Consider the following 22,506-nt stretch of genomic DNA (forward strand, 5'->3'; position numbering starts at 1 on the left):
GTAGCATCATCATCTAAGCCTTTAAGATACATCTTAAAAATAGTTAGGGTTTGGGTTTTTTCTGTTTCTTGTAATTTCCAGGTTAGTTTGTTTCTCATTTTTTCATATTCTCTTTTTATTTTTGTTCCAATACTGACTTAGCATAAAGTTGTTATTTCTTTTTACCTTCTTTTGTCTTCAGCAAACAAGAAAAATGCTTGTCACACTAAAGGCTTTCCATTTTTTATGGTCATCTTCACATGCACCTGCTCTCCACATGTACCTGCTAGAATTCAGTGGTTCAACCTGTACTCACCAGGTCCTCATACAGAGAAAATACACTTCTATATCCTTGCGATGTATAATTTGACACACCCTCGCACTGAATTTTCCTTTGCATGGTTGCAGATAATGGTATTCTGTTATCAACCCAAGGATAATTCTGTCATTGTCTTCTTCTGCTGATGAACCTTAGTGCTAAGAGTAGGACTTCTATTGTTAAGTTTAGGGGGTTTTTTTCATTGAAATCTCATCTTTTTTTTCTAACATAACATTCCTTTAAATCACCTGACCTCTTCTTCCATTCCAGTTTACTCTGAATAAGTGATATCTTTCAATTTCACGTCATCAGCAAATTTCACCTATTCACATTTTTGCATTGGAGTTGTTGAAGATATTTAGCCATTACTAATTTCATTAATAATTTTTCTCTCTTTCAATATGTGCATTTCTTTTATCTGCTGTCCTTTATTTTATCTGTTAATTTGGAAAAATTTCTTGAAGAGTAAGTTACCTTAATTTCCTACTCTATTGCTCAAAAACAGAGGGACAGATATTTTGGATACATGCATGTCATGTGTCTTGTTTACCAATGGCTTTGTTTCTTGCCTGAGATAAATTTAAAAAAAAACAACATGATGTTTTAAAGGAGAATTTTTATAGTCAAAGCAGGACACCTAGAGCACAGAATTTATAATCTTTACATTTTATCTTTGTCATAACACTTCTTTAAAAGCCTGACATTCTTGCCAAGTGCTATCACAGACTCACAGAATGGTTGAGTTTGGAAGGGACCTCTGGAGCTCCTCTGGTGCAAGTACCCTGCAAAACAAATTTACTAGGACTGTGTCTCACCACACCCATGGGAAGAAAAAATAAAATTCTCATGTTTAGATGAAATTTCACATGCTTTAATTTATGCCAAGGGTCTTTTGTGTGTCAGTGGGATCTACTGAGAAGAGTCTGGCTTTGTCATCTTCATTTCTTATTGTACTGGGGAGCCCAGAGGTGGACACAATGCTCCAGATGTGGCCTCACAAGTGTTTGGTAGAGTGGTGTGCTGGGTTTGGCTGGGGCAGAGTCAATTTTCTTTTCAGTAGCTACTATGGGACTGTGTTGTGAATTTGTGCTGGAAACAGTGTTGATGACACCAATGAGCAGGATGGGGATGCACAAGGAACTGGGAGGGGACACACCTGGGACAGGCAACCCCAGATGGCCAAAGGGATGTTCCAGGCCGTGGTATCAGCTTCAACAATGAATTAAGGGGAAGGCTGGCCAGGGCTTGTTCTGGGCATCTGTTGCTGTTTTCTTTTGCATTGCTTTTATTTCTTGGACTTTATTTCTCTGTTGTTTTCATCATCATCATCATCATCATCATCATCATTAGTAGTAGTAGTAGTGCTATTATTATTACTATTATTATTATCACCATTATATTATATTTCAATTAATAAACTGTTCTCATCTCAAGCAATGAGTTTTCTCACTTTTACCCTCCTTTACTTCCCCCCATCCTTCTGGGTTTTGGAGGGAAGTGAGCAACTGTGTGGTGCTGAGTTGCTGGATGCAATTAAACTGTGACAAGGAAAAGATCTGGCTCATGCTCAACTTACTTTTCATCAGGGTCCTTCATAATTTGTCTTTAGTAGTTGCTGCTTACTACAGAAATACCCACTACACTACAATTGAGAGTGGAATTTCTCTAGGAGAATAATTTTGAAGACTTTTACAATCCTCTTCAAGGTAAAACAGTAAGCAGTTCAAATAATTGCAACATCACAATATTGGAAAGAGAGTGAAAGTTTTGCACTTGTGCAGACTGGTTGAGATTTTTTTTCTTTTTTCTTTCAGTCCTTTTCAGTGTTAACTTGAAGCAAATGACTCTATGATTATGGAATCATACAATCATTTAGATTGGAAAGGACCTCCAGATTGTCCAGTTCAGTCTTTAACTGCTCACTACCTTGTCAAGTAGACCATAACATTAATATCACATAGCGGTTTCTTTAACATCTCCAGGGATGGTGACTCCCTAAGAAGTAATTTCCAATATTTAACAACCATTTCCATAAAGAAATTACTTCTAACATCCAACCTGAACTGCCCAGGTGCAGCTTGAGGCTATGTCCTCTTCCCCTATCACTAGTTATCTGGGAGAAGTGGACACTTCCCCCTTATCTACAACTTCCTTTCAGTTTGCTGTACAAAGTGATAGAGGTCTTTCTTGAGCCTTCTTTTCTCCAGGCCAAACAACCCTAACTCCCTCCAGCACTTCTCATATGAATTACCTCCTAGACCTTTCACCAGCCTCCATTGCCTTCATTGCCCTTCTCTGGAGACTCTCCAGCACCTCAGTCTTTCTTCAACTGAGGTGCTTAAACCTGGACACAGCACTCAAGGTGTCTCACCAGTGCTGAGTACAGGGGCACAATGACTGCCCTGGTGTCCTGGTTTAGGGCAAATTTGATAGACAATCTGCAAAGGAGGGTCCCTCCAGAAAGCAAACCCACACGGCCCCTCCCCCCAACCGGTTTGGGAAGTATTCCTCGGAGAGAAGTGGAAAGAGCCTGTTTATTTAACAGGCACAGCACCCCCCAGCACACCAAATGAACGATACCGGATGACACCACTCTGAAAAAGATGACAAATTCAGAAAGTCTCTTTCGGGGCTGGTTGCTCTGTTCTCAGTCCCTCCGGCGCTGGGGCAGCTGCTGCAGCCACAAGGTGCAAACTCTTGGTGTTCCCAGGTCTCAGTTCGGAGCAGGTTCGAGATGGTCGAAGAAAAAGGACAGGAGAAACAGTCCAGGAAAGAATTTGGACTGTTTAGCTAGAACTAGCTAATAAGCAGAAGCAAAAGCAGAGAGAGAGAGAGAGAGCAAAGCAGAAAGCCAAAAGCAAAAAGCGAAAACAGCCCTATGTACTGCCCGTCTCTGTGTCCCTGATAAGAGAAACACAAACAAAACTTTCATTCTTCAGAGCCAGTCTTAAAGGCACAGAAGATATGAATGGGGATACAAGCATCATAACGTCACCCCAGGACACCTGGTCATACTGGCCACACTGTTGCTGACACAGGCCAGGATGCCATTGGCCATCTTGGCCACCTAGGCACACACTGGCTCATGTTCAGTCATCTCTTGCCCAGCACCCCCTTGTCCTTTACCACTGGGGTTTGTTCCTTGAATCCTCATTGTTGTCTTGTTCCTTCTGGTACCATCTTCTTCCCAGCCTAGTTCTTCCAGAGACACCACATGGAACACACCTGTGCAGCAGACCTGAGCTCAACAGCAGTGCCAGGCATGAGCATGTTTCCTTGTCAAACTCAGAAGTGCAAATGTTTTCTGCTTTGCTTAGTAGACTGGAAACAAGTACCATTAGGTCCTTGCAGTGTCTCTTCTGGGTCTGACCTTTCGGGCCTGGCCAGCCTGCAGTTTACAGATCAAGGGAGCGTCCCTGACACAACAGTTTGGCTGCACGGAACATGTTGCCAACAGGCTTCACAGTGGGTTGCTGCCAGTACTTAGCATTCCCCATTGGAGCAGTTCACGCCATTTCACTCTGGATTCTGAGATGCCTTGCTACTCTAAGATGGACCAGCCACTGTCCCTGGGGAATCAGTAACCTTCTAATTATATAGTTGTAGGACTCTTAACAATTTGTTTCAGATCTGTGGGATTGGAGAATTATTTCTCTAAAAACATTTTAAACCCTCATTCTATGAATACACAAAATAATTTCATCAAATACTGTATGGCATATGAGTCTATCACAGTTTAGTTTTACGCTTTTTTTTTAAGTCCTTCTGTTCATGCCATTTGAGATGAGAGGTTTCAGCCTGTACTGTGAGATAATGCAATTTCTCAATATGAGCACGATTAAACAAGTGCATTACTGCATATAGCAACCTACTGCCTTTAGCTGGCATGTTGTACTATAATGCACATTATAGTATAACCCACATTATAGTATATATGCCCAAACTCTAAGATAAAAATCTTTGGTTTCAGCCTCAGTGAATATGCTTCAGGTTTGGAATAAGGCTAACTTGAAGCAAATACCTACTCATCAACTATCACTGAAGCAGGCAATAGCTTGTCTTCACACTTCATCATAAGATTGATTGCCCAATACAAATTACCTGAGCCACCATGACAATAGACATGGCCAATGTCATCAATAAACAGGACTGATGCAGCAAGATGCAGCCAGAAGACCCCTTTGACAGAAAGGGAACATGTTCTTCTTCATAGCAGAACATCCCTCTTCCCAGGCTCGATAAGAACCTGCCTTGTTGTGTGTATCCATGCTCTCGATACACACACCAAAGTCAATGCACATCCTCCTTCAGCAGTGGTGGAGGAGTAACACAGCTCAGTGCTCTTCCACTGCCAGTCCCTCATGGGGATGGTCCATTTCTTCCCATAAGAGTTGTAAGAGTGAAAGCTCTGTTTCCTACTCTGCTCCTTTATAAATGGATTTATTCTCCCATGCTAGCATAGAGTTGCCATTTTCTCCTTTTGATCTTTTCCACATTATATCCTAGCACAAACAGGGCAAGTGTACTTATTTCGGCCACCTTCTAGCATAAAACACATGTTCTGATAATGCCAAAATAATGAGATAATTTATGAGGGCTGCAGCACTGTTTCCTTTGAAGACAAAACATCTCCAAAGCAGTTACTCCTTCTTGGGTTAGACAATGGGAGCACATTAATAAACAAATATAAAGAGTAAAGCAGTGCAATGAAGATTTGGAAACTTCAGCTAATAATTTATAGGTGATGCCTCCATGTCCTTGGATGCGATCATAAAATGAAATATTTTCATATATTATCCATAGCTGGAAAAAGTACAAGAAATTGCCAACTGAAACTGAACTGAAAGCTTTTGAAGCAACAAAACGTGACACCACTTGCAATGAGTTTTTGACTGGAATATAACCCTGCATTCCTGGCTGCCCTAGCACTTATATTACCATTTACTCTTGCTGAGAAATACATACTGTAGGGGATCTATTTATTATTGTCAATACTATCACAAAAGAGTCCAGCAAAATAACACAGCAAGACTGTGACAGGTCTATCATATTTGAATTATTCTTTCACTATACACTGTTTTTAAGTAAAAAATACTTGGATTTATGAAAATATTTTTGAGATGTTTTTCCTGAAATTACTATTACTGAGCAACACACCTTTCATGGATTCTTGCCAATAAGGCTTAGAATCCTGTGGTTTCTAGGATTCTGCATTTTTAAGTAACCATGCTAATTTTAAAAGGTAAATCTCTGAAAATATTGACAAAAGTGAGAGAGTGTAATTTCTACTAAACAGAAAAGAAAAAAAGAACATGTTTTGCTTGGGGGGATAATGTTACCACAAATATAGTTTATTTCATGTTTTGCATTTTGCTCTCTCCACAGTGAAATCAGATGAGTTGCAAACAATCAAGAAAGAATTAACTCAAATCAAAACAAAAATTGACTCCTTGTTAGGGAGACTGGAAAAGATTGAAAAGCAGCAAAAAGCTGAAGCAGGTAGGTAAAAGCTGTTTTTAGTGGAATTAATGAAATTAGAACCTTGTTACTAGTCAAGCAAGTCAGACCAAAGAGAATAGAAGTTTTCTGAAATTTTGGTACTTAATGGAGCCTGAAGCAAGGTAAATCAACTCTCAGGTAAACTACTGGCAGAATAGATTAATATTCTTCACAGAACATGCATCATCATTTAAGAAGAGTTTTTAATGGTGTAGTAGGAAAAAATAATCTTTCTAGTTGCTCTGGAAACCAAACATCACTAAAAATCTGAACAGAATTAGGCTGGATGTTTTTGACCATGGGAATGCTTGTGCTAGGCACATTATGTATTAATAGATGGTGTATATCAAGAATTATTGTCTGGGCAATAGGCAGGAGGTAATAGTCACAAGCTGATGCAAGAAAAAATTCTGTTTGATATAAGGAAAAGAGATGCACCTAAGCAGTATAGTGAGTTGACCAGAGAGACCATAATGGCTCCATCCTTGGAAACATTCAAAACTCAATGGGCTCATGGACCTATGGACCTGTGCTAAAATTTGAGTTTGTCCCTGATTTGAAGAGGGGTTGGACTGGGAGAGCCCAGAGATATTTTCCAGCCTCAGTTACTGAGTGAAGTTTGGGCTTCTTCGTAAAATTGGTTACAGCTCCAGTTTAGCTTTTTTCTGGCTTAAAAGTTTTGGTTTTCGTCAAACCTTGGGAATGAAAAAATCCAAAACTACTTCATAATTTAATGAAGTCAGTGCATAATTAATTTTGTTAGATGAATGATCTCACCTGGCAGCACTTTAAAGTCATTCTGAGAGTTATAAGGTTGCATTTTCACCACAGCATATATAAAAAACAAACCCAGTTCTTATGTGTGTCTATGACATTTTCTTTGCTATGTCCTTATAGATCACATATATATTTTTACAGGAGCTTTGTATTAGTGAGTTGATTTTGTCAGAGTCAGCATGGACTCCTTATCCCCTGAAAGACTCAATTTTTTTTTTTCACCCCTCCATTCTGTGATAAAACCTTTTTCTGAATTTTGTGTGAAATGTGTGAAAGAAATTCTGCCTCAAGAACCCACAGCTGCGGGGTTGTCTGGACAGTAGTCGGTTACATGAAGCCAAAAGCCCATCAGGACTCAAAGAGAATTCCATCAAGACTGTCTAAAACATTACTGGGAATTAGCGGTTGAGGGTTACAAACCTGACAAAGTCAAAATAGGAATTTAGATATGGATGTCTCCTGTTCCCAAGTAACTTTAAAAAAAAAATATTGTTTGAAAAATAACCTACCTTTCCTTTACAATAATTTTCTAAGCTGACAGACAAGGACCAGTCCCCAGATGTTAGTTTATCTCACAAAGTTGAGGGCTTTTTTCAAGTCTAAGGTAAATCATTAGTAGAGAGTGTGATTATCTCTTTCAGATCTGTGCACAATATGTATTCATTAGGTTCTATTTTGTACTTTATGTGAGTTGGATAAAAGTTGGTATAATTGGTGAAGACATAATTGCTAGGCACTTCATGGAATCACTTGTGCACTGAAATATTCCTGATTGTGCTACCATGGGGAGTTTTTATAAAAAATCCATTACTATGCAAAACAATCTGCAGACCATTGTACTTTGATATTCAATTTTCAATTTTGCTAAAGGACTATAGTGGTCTCATTTAAATAGAAATCAGATCAAAAAGAAGAATATTGATTCGTATTGAGTCACAGTCTTATGGTTTCTGAAGACATGCAATGAATATCCTCAGGTGTTAAAAGATGTTTTCAAAATATTGATGCTATAAAACATCAGGTGCAGAACCCATCCCTCATATTCTTTGCCTCTCATTGGAGGGTGTGAAGAGAAAAACACCTCAAAGATACCAGTAAGAATGGAATCCCATTTAAGTTTCCTGAGCTGATGAAGAGGGTTATGCAGTCTGGATTATTAGTCTGCAGATCCAAAAAGATTTGTGTAAACTACATCAGTAGCTGAATTATTTCCTTTAGAGTGTCAGATGGGAGATGATAAGATGATTTTTTTCCTTCTCTATTGTTTGGCAATGTTATTTCTTATTTTCCTCTGCCAGGAGGTGTGGCCTCAGTAAGACTGGGATCAGAGAGAGGATTTGTTTCTCATTTGCACAAAGTAAAAATCAAACCATCATCTTGCTCTTTTGGTTTTCTAAGTTTGACTCAGTCTCCTGAGGAATAATTTTTAATCCTAAAAGTTGTTACATCTGGAGGAATGTGATGTTACAGGCTGGACAAGCTCAGTGCGTTATCGGTTACTGCTCTACAGCTGCATGAAAACTCTCCTTGCAGTAAAAGCTGATGTTCTGGCTTTTTCTATTATCAACTCCTAACCTTTCCAATAGGGATAATATAGAAAATAGGGTTTCCTTTACATAGGAAAACTGTAGAAATAGCTACTGTAGCAATAGCTCTTTTGTTTGCAAAAATCTGAACCAAGAAGCTAGGAATAAGCTGTTCTGACATTAAAAAAAAAAAAAAATAGAGACTATTCTTCCTGTAATATTAGAGATTAGGCTCAAAGTTAGGTTCCTGAGTTTATCTTCTCAGAAGAGCCTAAAAGAGATGAGTACTGAGGCAGTATTTTAGCCTTCTCTGAAGAACCCAGTCTATGTTCTTAATAAGACAATTAAGTGACCTAATTTTTCAGCAAGTGCATCTTAGATGGTTTCCCATTTAAATGTATTGTCTCCCAATTCAACAATTTTGGTTTTAAAAGCCTTAACCAAAACTGATTCAGTTCTCATTGCCAGAACTGAGCAATCTCAGAAGTGGCTAAAGACAGGAAGTGGTAGGGCCAGATATAGAAGGCATAGGTGATTCAATCCATATTTTCTTATTCATAAAGCAAGTAAAACAATCACTTTTAACTAGCATGGGATTGTATGGAGCACCTTACCAATAGAAGATAAAGCTCCACGGGGTGAATCTTCTGCTAATATATATGACTACAGTACTGTCAGAGCAGCTGTCTACGATGACTTTATATTCTTTAAATCTAAGAACCTTTCTGAAGACATTAGGTGACTGAGGGAGGAAAGCTTAATTTTTCTGTTTCTCCAGTAAGAGAAGTTGAAAATGAAGGACAAAAGACAAATGAAGGCTAAAGAGATGAATGCAAACGGCAAAATAAATGTGCAAAGTCAAAAGGTAAAACAAATGTCTTGGTTTAAGACTATGGAACAGAAAAATGCCATCAGATTTGAATAGTATGTATAGCTGGTAATAACTTATGATAAAAAAAAATAATTGAGCTTCAAAAATATAGAGCTTCAAGGCAACACTTAATTCATTGGTTGTCCAACAACATAGGTAATGAACTACTAGTGTTACAGAGCAGTCAGTCCTACAAAGGAAGAAATATTTTGTTCCAGAAATTCTGTCATTGATCACCCTCAGACTGAAAAGACATTATTTTTCTAGCTGCATGCAACCAATTCTCTGGCCTGATTCACTCTGAGTACATAAAGTGTTTCATATAAGTTCCTGACATGCATAGAAATAAGACTCTGATCCCTCCAAACATTCTTCTAGCCAGTCGCTGTCATTCTTCCATCAATCTTTCTCTGGATTTCTGCTGTTTGGATGAAGTTCTTTAGCATATCCAGGAGTTTACCAATACCTAGTCACAACAACACAGCTACTCTCATGAATTCAACCAGAATAGATTCTTCAGGCCTCCATGGAAATGGCCTTTCTTTTTACCACTTTGCAGAAAATATAGGAAGTCAATATTTGGTTGATTGGAGGGGGACATTCTCCAGTTATTTCAGCACATTATACCAATGATGAGTAACAGATACTTTACTCCATAAAAATATGTTTACTTGTCTAAAAGTGTTTGTTGATTACCTGTATGACTGTTAAGATATATTCACAGTAAATTAATACAAATTCTTACTCATTTATTGGCAATTGACAGTCTTCTGCTTCTTAGAGCATAGATATTTATGTACTTCCCATTGGCTGCTCATGAATAAATATCTGGTGACTGTGCCAATTGAATTCCAAGGCAAAGTCAAGTACACAAAATTGAAAAGCTGGATCTCCTGGCAAATCAAGCCTTCATCCACTGCATGGCATACATGGGGTAGATGATCATATTGAAATTGTGATTTATTTATGCACTAATTTTTGAAAGAAAAGTTTTCAATCATATTTGCCTGGTAGACATTATCACAGAGAATTTTACAAATCTAGCACATCTGGAGATGGAAGCTTAGGTTTCTTCTGCAGAGCACTTTCCTTTGCCACCAATAGGAAAGGTTACTGAATCTCCATAGAGTATGTTTTCCTTACAGAAGCCCAAAAGAAACAAATGGAAGATAATGCTGATTTGATTCAAGAGGAATGCATATCAGAGAATGCAGATAACTCTACGGAAGAGCCAATTGAAGGAGGGCCAGATGCAGATGGGGATGGAGAAGATATGACTGATGGGATAGAGGAGGATTTTGATGAGGATGGCAGCAATGAGCTGGTAAGGAATAATCATGACCTGTCTGTCTATATGGTTCCTACAAGTAACCACAGAGAACCAACAGTCTGGATTAAGATAACCTCAGAGCAGCACTGTGATGTTCTGTAACTAGTGCCCAGACCTATACTCCTCATACACTATGATATCAATTAAGCATAGGAGCCTCTGAGGAGAAATAAAAAAATATATTTTACTGCATTTGGTAATTTTAGAAAGGAAATAAAATGCAGTTTAAATTGGTTTACATTTATTATTTTATACATGTAAAAGTGTAGAGTGCTACTTTTTCTTTTTTTCTTTTTCTTTAACCAGTGCTTTTCAAAATTAAATAGGATTCTAAAATAGTGAACTTTTTCATTATTAAACACGTGCTTTCCATGGTCCTGAGTCTCCATGTGTGTACTCTGTGGACTGTATTGGCAGATACAAGTTTTTTTGATGGAAGAATTTTTCGTTAAGAAATGCATGGGTTTTCCACTGCACCTTTCATGAAATAAAAGCATTTCATTTAGCACCATTACAACACTAAACTCCTAAGTTCTTCTAGAGCAACATTAAGAAATATTTGGAAAGTGAGATTTATCTTTCTATGCATTCCTAATAAGAATGGAACAGTCACTGTGGTTTAGACTCTGTAATACTCTCCCTTCCATCCTGGCTTTCTTATTCTGCTTTGAGCTGAAAGAACTTTTGTTGCTCATTGTCATTGCTTGCATTTAAAAAATATTTAACCATGTGTGTACAGTAAAAATCTTTTAGTGAAGCAGCAGAAGTCAGTTAGCAAGCAGAATCAATAGCAAATCTGGAGTAACGGGGCATATGAATAACCAGCGGTTTGTGCTGCTTACTGCAAAAGGAATTTAAACTTACTTGTAATTTTTTCAGGTTTGTGTCCCGTTAGCCAGCCCAAGATTTGAATTTCTATACCCCAAGTAGCATTATTCCCAGAAGAAGCTACTGAAACCTGAATTCCCTCGCTTTTTCACATGCAATGGAGAACAGATGACATTATCCCTTTTTCTTAAAGAAACAGGTTCTCCTCTTCAGATATAAGGGAAGTCTGTAAGAAAATACCACTCTGAATTTTTAGGGAGTCAAAATTACGTAATTAAGAAATACATGTAAATATAAACTTCCTGCCTGCTGCGATGTGATAATGACACTTTCCTCCTTTTTTGCAAAGCCTAGGGAGATTAGTGAATGCAAAGTTGCAATGGATAGGATAAAGGATTGCTCAGCAAAGGATTGCTTCAAAGAAATCTCAGGTGTTTTCCACAGAAAGGCAATTATAAATTGTGGAAAACACCCATGCCCTGAGATTTCTATAAATTATGTATATTTCCTCTACAGTTTTTACCCAAACAGTCAGCAGTATCAGCCTGTAGTTATGATATGAAAATGGTAGTTTTTGATGCATATTGTTATTCTGACTGTTTTATACTGACATATATTTATGTAGATATACTGGCCAATTCCTATAAGATTTAGTTCCTACTCCAATCATTGATAGTTCTGTAAAGGGAAAGACAGTAACAATACTACCAAATATACAGTGAATACCCCTGTAGAAATACTTGGCAATTCAGTTTGCTTCTACCTATCCTGTGTCCTCTTATCTGAAATTGCCCTCTGTCTTTTGAAAAGTAAAGTAGATATACAAGCTTGTTATAAAGCAATTCCTAAGAGGTGTTGTTATTCTTTTTTATAAAAGCTAAATTGTTTAGGAAAGAAAGCTGACTAAGAGCAAATATGTAATTTTGGAATGGAGACAGTTACAAATCTTTTGAGAAAAAAAAGAAAGGTTAAGAATTAAACACATTAAATGTGACAACAGTAGGAAAAAACTTTCCATGTAAGAAAAATGTTACTATTTTGTGTAAAATAGTAACATTGGACTTGGAATTAAAAAAAATCCTCCAAAAGGCTTTTTTAAAATGAATTCTACAATGTTTTGCAAATACAGAGCTAAAGGAATTTAAGACAATGATTAAGAAAATATTTTCTCTCATCATTAAGACCAGAGGAAATAGAAAAATATTTAAATGGGCAAAGCTAATGCCCTGAAGTAATTTCAGCAGGAAAATTTAATTGGGGTTCCACTAGTATGAAAAATATTAATAGAGGGAAACAGAGAAATTACTTAAATTTAGATATTAGCCTTTAGTGAGTTCTTCAGATTTATCGGTAAATCTTCTGCCTGGTCATTTCCCAAAACCTGCTGCAGGTTTGCAGAACAGAATTCTGTTCTCCTAATGCTGTCAATAAAGGGAGGTATTCAAAAAGGTCACACCCACTGTCAGAGTCTAGGTGCTGCCACAATGGAGCCTCTGAATCCATATATGTAGGTCTCCATCTTTGCAGCAGAGGACTCAAAAATACATTTCTTTCTTTATTTCTAATTCTAACTTAAAAGGAAGTGACTACGCAGGATATATGCTGTGGGTTTAGGAGGTAGGATCAGTTCTATAAATTCACACACTGTCTATTTGAAGGAACAGGTTGCTGCACATAACTGAGTGATGGCAGCTGTCCACATGCCTGCTTTCAGCCTAGATCAACTGTAAAGAAAGACACAGTCTGAGTTAAGTCAGGCTTGGATTTAAGAACCCTTCAGTTGTCTGCCTGGCTGCACACACAAAACACCACACTCAACAGCTGCACACCTTCTTCCTCCACCATACAGAAGAGGATGTTGTTCAACCTTGCATCGTAATTTTCAGTGACTAAAGACATGCCTAAAAACAATCATTATGGCTCAGCTAAAGTGTGAAAAATTTTAACGCAGCAGTAACTTGATTGCCCACCTGAACTCCAATTCAAGACAGGATGCATTTAAGGCACTGCTGCAGTCATCAAATACCACCTCTTGATAAATTCTCTTTTATACTATTCGCCCAAAAGTGTCTCTCGGTAAATGTCTCCAGTGTTTCAGACACTCTGGATTGAAGGATCTCCTTAGAAAAATTCCCAATGAATTTTGCTGCATTTCTATACTGAGGAGTTCTTTAAAAGGCGATCTCAGAAACATGATCCATCTACATATGAATATGTTAAAGAGTTGGCTTCAACTTGCTCAGTGAAGTGCACCATAAGCATTCATCCACATGCTCTCACACAGCCTCTCACTCCTGCCTGTACAAGGGCATGCATACTTTGTAGTTTTATATATATATATAAAATTGTCACTGGTTTATTATGTAGCTCCTGAGCTTACTTTACAATTCATGTCACTTAACTGACCATCAGAGCTAGTGAAAGGGATTTAAAACTTCAGGTCTATTTCCTTTGCTCCTTTTAGGTAAAAAAACAGGTAGTTGGTTATCCTGGGTTTTACTGGACCCACAATTCAGACTTTCATTCCCTTCCTAACACCGAGCAGTTTCTAGTAGCAGTGAACTTAAAATTCCTGTGTTCCTTCCTAGTGCATTCCTTTTAATTTATACCGTCCCTCAACAATGTTGTGACGAAGACAACATACCCATCCCATTTTATGGAAAATGGGCTCTCATGAAGAAAGATCTTCATGTTTACTTAATTAAGTTCACACAAAAATCACAAACAGGTCACAAATTACCCAAACACAAATTTCCAGTGATATCAAGCAGGTCTGTGTGTCTGCCATGGCTTTAAATTGTAAGTAGTGGGAAGGAAAACAAACAACCTTTTCTTACCCCTGTGGCTGTACAGGGGGGAACAGAAAAGTGACCTTTACAACCCAGCCCAACACGTTACTATATTTGAGCAGCAGCTTGTCCTCAGTCCCTCAATAACAAGTCCCTTCTTAATAGAAATGGCATTAATATTGTGCGGCCTGGCTGAAAGATTGAAGAAAATTTCTGAATTAGCATGCTTGATGGATCCCTAGTTCTGCTGATTTAGCACATGGACAACCCAGTGCAGACCGAGAACATTTCATATATCTTCTCTGAATTTGTTTCAAAGGGTGTTGATTGATCATTGAGGAAGCACTGATCAAATCATTGCAGCCCCCTTGTAAATAAATCAGGTAGCTACAAGTTACTTCACTGAAAGCCTGAAGTATTACAGATTTGGAAAAAAACCACAAAACACTTTATTTATTTACCATTAGCCAATGGTTAATAAAATACCAACAAAATAATTAACTGCAATGAATCATACACAAGCACTCATATATGTATTACATTGCCTGAGAATAATGGTTCCTATCAAACTGTCAGCCTTTCATAGTAAATAACTATAATAGGAATAGCATGGTAGTGGTCCAGTAGTTGAGCATTCAGTACAGCAAACTGTTTTCTGGTAGAGTATGTGATGCAAAATAGATTTATGGTGTCATAACTCAATCAGACACTGGTTAGTGCTTGGTTGGAATTTGAAGGATATATTCACAATCACAGCATTGTTTTTATGCTGGTGTAGCTGTGCTAAAAGTAATGAAGCCAGACAAGCATTATTAGATGGGAATTCCACAATAATGAGTCAGCTTTAATGAGATGTCTTAAGAGGCATTTTTATTAAATTATTTCAGAACCAAAGATACAGAGACTATAAAAGGCCCAGTTCCGGTTACTAGGTAGATTTACAGCAGTTATTTCAACAATTATAGTTCTCAATTATAGTTCTCTTTCTATTAAGTATATTTCAGTTGTATTTACCTCTCAAGGGTATTTGATTTCTTACTCTTGTCCTTTTCTCTACCTCCACACTGCATGTTTTCAATCTATCAAATTTGTTTCTAACAGCTGATAAAGAATAATGTTTCAGATATTAATACCAGAAACTGCCACAGACATAAAACTCAGAATATTCCTCTTGCTGCACTGATTTTCATTATGCAAAAGTAAAACCATTATGATATAATAATAGCTATATTTCTTGTAGAATTTGATGACATTATCATTTAAATCAATGAAACCAACTAGTGCTGTGGCTAAAGCTCATCAAAAACATTTCCCTCTTGTCACAAATGGGTGATTTAGATTGCTTACAGGTACACTATCAAAGGTATTAGCAAAAAAAGTGGTTTTAATATGATGTTGTAGAAGAGTGACTAGCCAAGGTTCAGTGGCAAGGTTCACTGTAGTACTGTATAGCACAGTCATTTGAACAATGATTCAAAACCACCAAAGCACAAATCATGCTTAGTTACCATGCTAAAAGGTTTTGTATAATACCAGTCACATCCCAAACATCTGCCATTGGTAAATGGTCTGTCTGCTTCAAGAAGTAACCTTGAGAGGCATCCCAGCTCAAGGGGAAACCACCCCACATAGCCCGGCTGCTCGGCTGGGACAGCTCAAAGGAGGCCCATTTAGGCTGTCAGATTTGTGGAATATAGTGGCTGTATTGTAGTCAAAATCATGCAGTGGGAAAGGGTTGTGTGAGACTCCCTGCACCCACAACTTTCTTTGTTCCTTGACAAGTGAGACTTTGAAAAGCTACCTGCTTCTCATGTGTTAATGGCATGATGGGTGTTCCAACACCACCCACGTCAATGCTCCCTGGGCCACTCCTTGCCTTTGTGGGTCTTCAGAGAATAAATTGCATCTAGAGGAGTTCTTGGCTGTCTGGGCTATGGCTCAGGCCTTTACTTCCTTCAGAGTCTGAACCAAATTACAGGTAGTTTGCTAAAAGGGTTGATCATATGCATCACATCCCTTCTATAGGTAGCTAAAGCAAAATTAATAGCAAATCTGTGTGAAACTTGGACACTTTCTTTAATTATTTTGTATTGAATTCAACAATGAAAATACTCAGCAGAAAGTAAAATAAAATCTACAGAAAAAGAACTAAAATTTCTCTGATTAATTTAATCTAGTTTAAACCCAGTTTCAAGTAGCAAGATCAATCAAATATGTAACTGTGTGATAGTATTGATACTACTTAATTTATCATTGTAATTAAACAAGATTTTTCATTGTCCATTTAGATGCCTGTTTTTTCAGTCTATAGCATCAGGACAGACAAGACTGACTCTTCTATTATCAGCCAAATTAAACTGATTAGGCTTGTTGAAAAGTTCAGTAGCTATTCTAACAACTTGCAGCTTTCTAAATGCACTTGTACAGGACTACTTAGAAAATAAAGAACAACCCTTATAATCAATGGCAATGGCTAAAGCAATGTTGTGCCAGAAATCTTATCCAGCTTACTTTAAAAATCACTAAAACCATGCAAAATTTTGTCTTTTCTATTGAGCTTACCATTCATTGAAATCTTGCATTCAGTGTCTGGGAAACATTATGTTCTTCATCTCTAAGACAAATGAACAGGTAAAAGATTGTGTTCACTTGATAAATACCAGAGATGTTTGTACTTGAGCAACTTAAGAAAGTCATTAGGGCACCATACCCAACAGATACTAATTCCTTGTACCTTCCAAAGCTGCAGTAAATCTAATAACCTGTGACTGAAAAAATGGAGAAAGTAATAAAAGCATGCAATGAAATCAAAAACTGTAAGAAACTTCCTGCCATGCCCTTTTGTTATATTTAATACATGCAGTAGCACAGTAGAGGTGTTTGCTGTTCCCTCAGTGTTACATGAGTCATTGGAAGGACCTTGCCATTGCCCCTCCTCCCCATTTTTCCTGGCAGTCAATTTATCAGAGGAAGATTTCCTAAGTGGCGTTCAGTGTTTTAACTGGCTTATGACTGACTACATAATGTTTTTCTCATCATTATTTAAATCCTATCCAGTACATATCAGATGGGAACCTGCAGAAAATGCAGGCAATGTTGTAATGCATGTTGTGTCTCTTTCTACTAGATTTTCCTGTCTGAAATTGCACTTTGGTAAAACAAATAAGCAAACTAATTTTATTGCATTCAGATCTATTCCTCTGGATCTGCTCTAGATCATTTAGTTCTCAGTTAAAAAATCCTCAAAACTTAAAATCATGAAACTTTTAAAACCTTGTTATAAATAATATTGATAATAATATACTTAATTTAGAGACATTAGAATCCTATGGATTTAAAGAAAAAGAGCTTAAAAACAATGGGTTTTCTCTTATATTTATCTCATTTTTAAGGAAAGTATGTGGGATCAGGAATTTTGTGTCCTGTTCTCAGCTTTGACACTGACCCCATGTGGTAGGCAATGTGTCTCAGAATGTGCAGGTAGAATTATCACCTCTTTCTGAGGTCAGACCAACAGGTGACCTTCTTTGACATGTAAGAAAGGACCATTCCCAACTATTTAAACTTACAAAAATTAAATTATTTCCAATAAAGAAAAATATCTGTTGAACAGGCTATATATTCTTCAATGAATCTGTTTTACTTTTTTCATTGTGCCGTGCCATCTGTCTTGACCTGCCTGAAGTCTCAGTCATCATTTAAAAAAATAGTCATGGTGTTTGATAATTTTGAGACAGCAAATATTTAATTTTAATGGCTCAGGCTCCATCAAAAACATCTGCTTTCCCTCCAACTTAAAAACAAAACAAAATCACACACCACTCAGTGAATTTAATCAGAGGTAAACAATGCAGTCAGATCAGGCCAAAAATTCTCTTAGACATGTAAACAAAATATTTGCCTAAATAAGATGAACTCTTCTCTGGTATAATGTAGTTGACCTTAATATTCAGTATTAGTAGCCTCATTATTTTTATTTAGTCTAAGTAGGTCCAAATTAGCTCCACAGATTTTGCTGGCCCAAAATTTATGAGCATAGAGTCAACCTCTAAGTGAAGTGCAGAAACAAGGACAGCCAAACTTCCACCTCTTAGAAGCAAACCTGGATTCCTTTACAGGTGAGGGCGATGATGACTTCTAAAAAATATCACAGGCTTTTTGCTGTACCTTATGGCTGAAAAAGAAAGATCAGAAATTAATTGAAGTAACTCAACACTTTAAATAAGAAGATTGATTTTAGTTTCCACCCATGAATATTTTAGCCAGTGCAATTTTAACTAATTCTGGTGTAGCAGCCCTTCTTTTACTTCCCTGCACTTTGGCTGATTCTGGTAAAATCTGGGTGACTTGGTGAAGGTGCTGCACTGGGTTTTGCTCACCCATCACTTACAGCCAACCATCCCCATCTGTGCACAGGGGAAATAAGCATCAGAGCAGTAACCTAGGATAGACACCAAAGCAGCAGTATGAGGTCTGTTGGGAAAGTGATTGATGAGAAGGGGGACACTGATGTTTTCTAGGCATTCACTGGGACACAGAAATCCTCTGGAAAAGCTCGAGACAGCCATTGGGTCTGTGCTATGGATTTGAGTCTATCAGCTTAATCATCAAATTCTAAGATTTAACTGAAATTGAGCAATTGTCATGCATGACACATTTTCCCTGGTGTTTCAGTCTTTGAAAATAAAGAGTTTTAATTCCCCTAAAAAACACTCATTTCACAGGCTTTATCAGTAACCTTGAGCATCAAAAATGCTGAATGGAAAACTCTCAAAGGAAACATTTTTCTGTTGAAATCCTTCACTCAAGTAAAGAGGTGCAGACATTGAAAAGCCAAAAGATTGTTATTTTTCCATACTAAAAGGCAAAATTGTAAATTCTTTTTTCATTACAAATTGCAGAGCCACTACAGCTAGTGACTCAATTACTCCAAAAGGTCTCCATTTTTTTAGTAAATATACATCTGTACTAAGAAGATTTTCTGCATGATTAATATCAAAACATGAAAGGCAGATTGAATTTATCCATACATAGGCATTTACACACCTCAGAAAAGGGAAGTTATTTAGAAGGTGATAGAACTGTAATTGCCATTTCAACAAAAAAAAAAGCAATCAGTGAGAATAAGACAAGCTCAGTCTGCCAAAATGAAGATTTGGAAGTTAATCAAATACCAACTTATCCAGCTTGTCACGCTGCTATGTGTGTCTGAAGTTTCCAAATTGTTGTTGCTATTGATATCTAAAATTACACTACAGTTCTGTAGTCTTTCAAAAGAAGCAAAGTGTTTTCCAGACCAAATAAATAGAGAATGAAAAGGCTAAATTCTTCTCTGCTTCCTCTTTGCAGGGTTATAATAATCCTTTCCCAGCCATTATGAGATTCTGCACCATTTGCAGACCACAATTTGATCCCAAGTCCAACATTTTGCTTTCTAACTTTTTTTTTTAATTAATGTCTCTTGAAATCCTCATAAAACCAAAATTTTATGCATTACTGTGCACTGTGCATTCAAATAGGCATTAGGCAGGAAAATAAAAATTAAAAAATTGTTTTAAATAGAACCATCTTTTATTGCCATTTCCACCTGCATCACACTGCCACAGCAAGACCTTCACCGATGACAGTTTTAAGCATATAATTCTACATCCTGTATATTCAATTGACTGTCTTAATTCATTATTCTGTCACCATTTAAATATTAATTTTGCATTGTTTGTCTCATTCCACCCCTACTTCCTATGGTTTACTCCGGGCTTTCCCAGTATCTCTGTCTCATGTTATATGCTTCCAACATCTTCCTCCAGCACTCCCTCCTTCCCATTTCTTTTCTATTTTTTTATGCCTTGGTTGCTCAGTTGAGTAAAACTTCTGCCTCCAAATACCTGAAAAATCTCTGATTGATTAGCCAGAACACTCCTCATCTCAACACATTGAGATTTATTCCTGTCATTGCCTACAATTATTTTGCCTGGAATGGATGCCCTTTGGTTTTTGATACTTATCTAAACTCTACTTTGGAAATAGTGAGAAAGTTTATTAGGGGCTTTCCGCATAATTACTTTAAGGCAATTCTTCTTGTAAGCTCCTACTTTAATTTATTTTAAAAACACATTTCTAAAATGTAGACATATTAAACTGCCTCAGGGTACAAGTTTTAGTAGTTCCTTTATGCATTAAACTGTGTGTTCAAAACTGCACCCTTGACATTAGTAGGACAGGAACTTTTGCCATGACCATTAAGACTAATTGGACCACCTAATCTCACACTAGAGAATTCCTACTCCTCACATTAAGCAGAGATTAATTCAGTAGGAATTTTAGTCTACAGCTTTTTTTACACCACCCTGTAACTTAAAAGCATGTCCTCTGTAGCATTCAGATGATAAAGTAGAGTACTTATCATGAATCATGATAGGACTCAGTTGGGCTTGCTCCTCATGGAGCAGGCATCGTCCCAAGGAACAGAAACACCCAGGGATCTCCAATGAGAGCCACAGCCCTGGGAATTTGCTATGAATAGCCACTCATATGCAGGGATAAACAAAGGTGTAACATTTTTTTCTCTAGTTTATTTGGCACTAGATCCCAATAAGGTGTTGAGTGTCCCTCAAGGCACATAGGTATGGGCTGAGGGAACTCTGTGGACAGCATAAGGGAGTGATTCATTACTGTACTTGGATTGGCTTTATCAGCCAAGAGAGAGCAGGAACGGGAGCTTGGTGGGAACACTTTCACCATGGTGTAGCAATGTGGTAAAGATTCTGGTAATGATCTGGTAAAATTCTGGTAAAGACTTCAGGGCAGTGAGGTCTGCTAAAGCACCACCTCCCCACCATCCAACCTCTTGCACATCTGCTTGGAGATCCTGGCCCACGCCACACTCTGCAGAAGACTCCATGCCTCCAGCTTCAGATCCCTCCCACTGTCACCAAAAACTGTGCTACTAGTCCCTAAGTCTTTTCCTACTGCTATAGAGGACATTGCAGAGGAAGATTTTGCTGCAAAAGCAGTCTAGCAGGAGAAATACACACAGCCTAAATAAAGTGGGAAGATCCACTTCTTGCCTTCATGGCCCCACTCAAGCTCTCTAATGACCATGCTGACTCTATTCCCAAAGTCATTCCTTCAGTCTCACACCTCACCATCATCTCAGCTGCAGTGTGTCCTCACTAGCACTCTCCAAATATTGGATCCTGTCTCCAACACTACAATCAAAAGCATTTGTCACAATTCTGCCTGGACTCTGAGAAAGAAAAGATCTGATGATCTAGGGGAGAAATCAGTATCTGATAGGGCTATCTTATTATTCCTGCTGATTTTTATTGGACAAAGAAGTGAAACAGAGCATTTTAATACAGAGAAGATAGAAGTTTGTTTTCACTGATGACTAAAACAATCATTCTCACAAGTACTCACATAAATACTAGCACTTCAAAGCAATTAAGCTGTTCACTGAACAGAAAAACAATTCTGTAATGTTTTTAGCAATTAAAGTATGATTGGCAGAGTCAAAAACATAATGATTAGGTTACATCAATTGAAGAAGGGTTTAAAGAAGGTGCAAGTCATTCTTTTATTTATCTTTTATTAATATTTATCAAACTGTACAATCACTCTATTTATTAAATGCAGAGAATATTCTATCACTAGTTCATTACAAAAAATTTTGCGTCACTGCCAACATTTTGTTTTTCATGTTTTGCAAGGGTTCCAACTGAAAGCAGCAAAAGTGTGATACACATTCATGTTCCCCTGCTCGCACATGCTGAACTGAGCATTTACATTTCATATGGGGGCATTAAACTAAACCACTTCTATGACTGTTACTGAGTTAGAGATTTTATGCTTTAAATCAAGGGACAAAGTGCAAGGTGTACCTCAAATGAACACAGCTGTGAAGTCAATGTGATAGCTAATACAAATTCAGTGTTCCTTGGTAAGCTCTGCTCGTTCTTCGTGGCTTCCCACTGATGATGAAGAATGCTGTGTAAAAGCCAACAAATGTGCATGTTCCCATGGTACCTTACAAATATAAATTACAGTGTTTTGTACTCATTCTGAATGCCTGCTTAAGAGAAAAGGAGGACATTGCCTTGAGTTAGACATAGCTAATAAACAGAATGGCAAATTGCTTTACTACTTTCTGTACTGCATTATGATTTTTCTCATTTTACATAAATATCTAGATCAATAATGGCTAACTAAGTTTTGGCTATTTTTTGTGTTTGTTCTGCATTTTTTTTAAAGCCTGCTCTGCAAGTAGATTCCATTTTTCATCTCTTTGGCTGTCCAGAAAGTGCATTTCATAATGAATATAAATTATTAAAGATGAAACAGAATATGCTATCCTCGAGGACAAAAGAGCAGCATCTGTAGACTTGGATTCAGAACACTTAGTTGCACAGATAACAGTATTAGGAATGAACATCAGATGTAATGAAAGCAGTTGTGCTACAATTGCAGTTTGAGGTAGCGCAAGAATGAGGGCCAGCATTGGGAGTGAAAGGACAGTGCACCTGCTGCATTTTAATGGAGCTTGCCATTGTTTTGCAGAAAGTGATGTATGGCAGTCACATATCCTTCTG

General features: G+C 37.5%; 1 protein-coding gene across 3 annotated transcripts in view; it reads left to right on the plus strand.

The window, feature by feature from the left end:
- RALYL (RALY RNA binding protein like) overlaps nt 1-22,506 on the plus strand; it is a 370,530-nt gene that overhangs the window by 341,659 nt on the left and 6,365 nt on the right. For 2 of the 3 annotated variants that reach the window (XM_058812647.1, XM_058812646.1), the window contains 2 exons: nt 5,684-5,797; nt 10,117-10,295. The exons of the other annotated variant lie outside the window; for it this stretch is intronic. In XM_058812647.1, the coding sequence (XP_058668630.1) occupies nt 5,684-5,797; nt 10,117-10,295 (293 nt within the window). The remainder of the gene's footprint in view (nt 1-5,683; nt 5,798-10,116; nt 10,296-22,506) is intronic. 3 annotated transcript variants of the gene reach the window in all.

This window comes from Ammospiza caudacuta, chromosome 1 (genome assembly GCF_027887145.1).
Source record: "Ammospiza caudacuta isolate bAmmCau1 chromosome 1, bAmmCau1.pri, whole genome shotgun sequence".
NCBI classification, from domain to species: Eukaryota; Metazoa; Chordata; class Aves; order Passeriformes; family Passerellidae; genus Ammospiza; species Ammospiza caudacuta.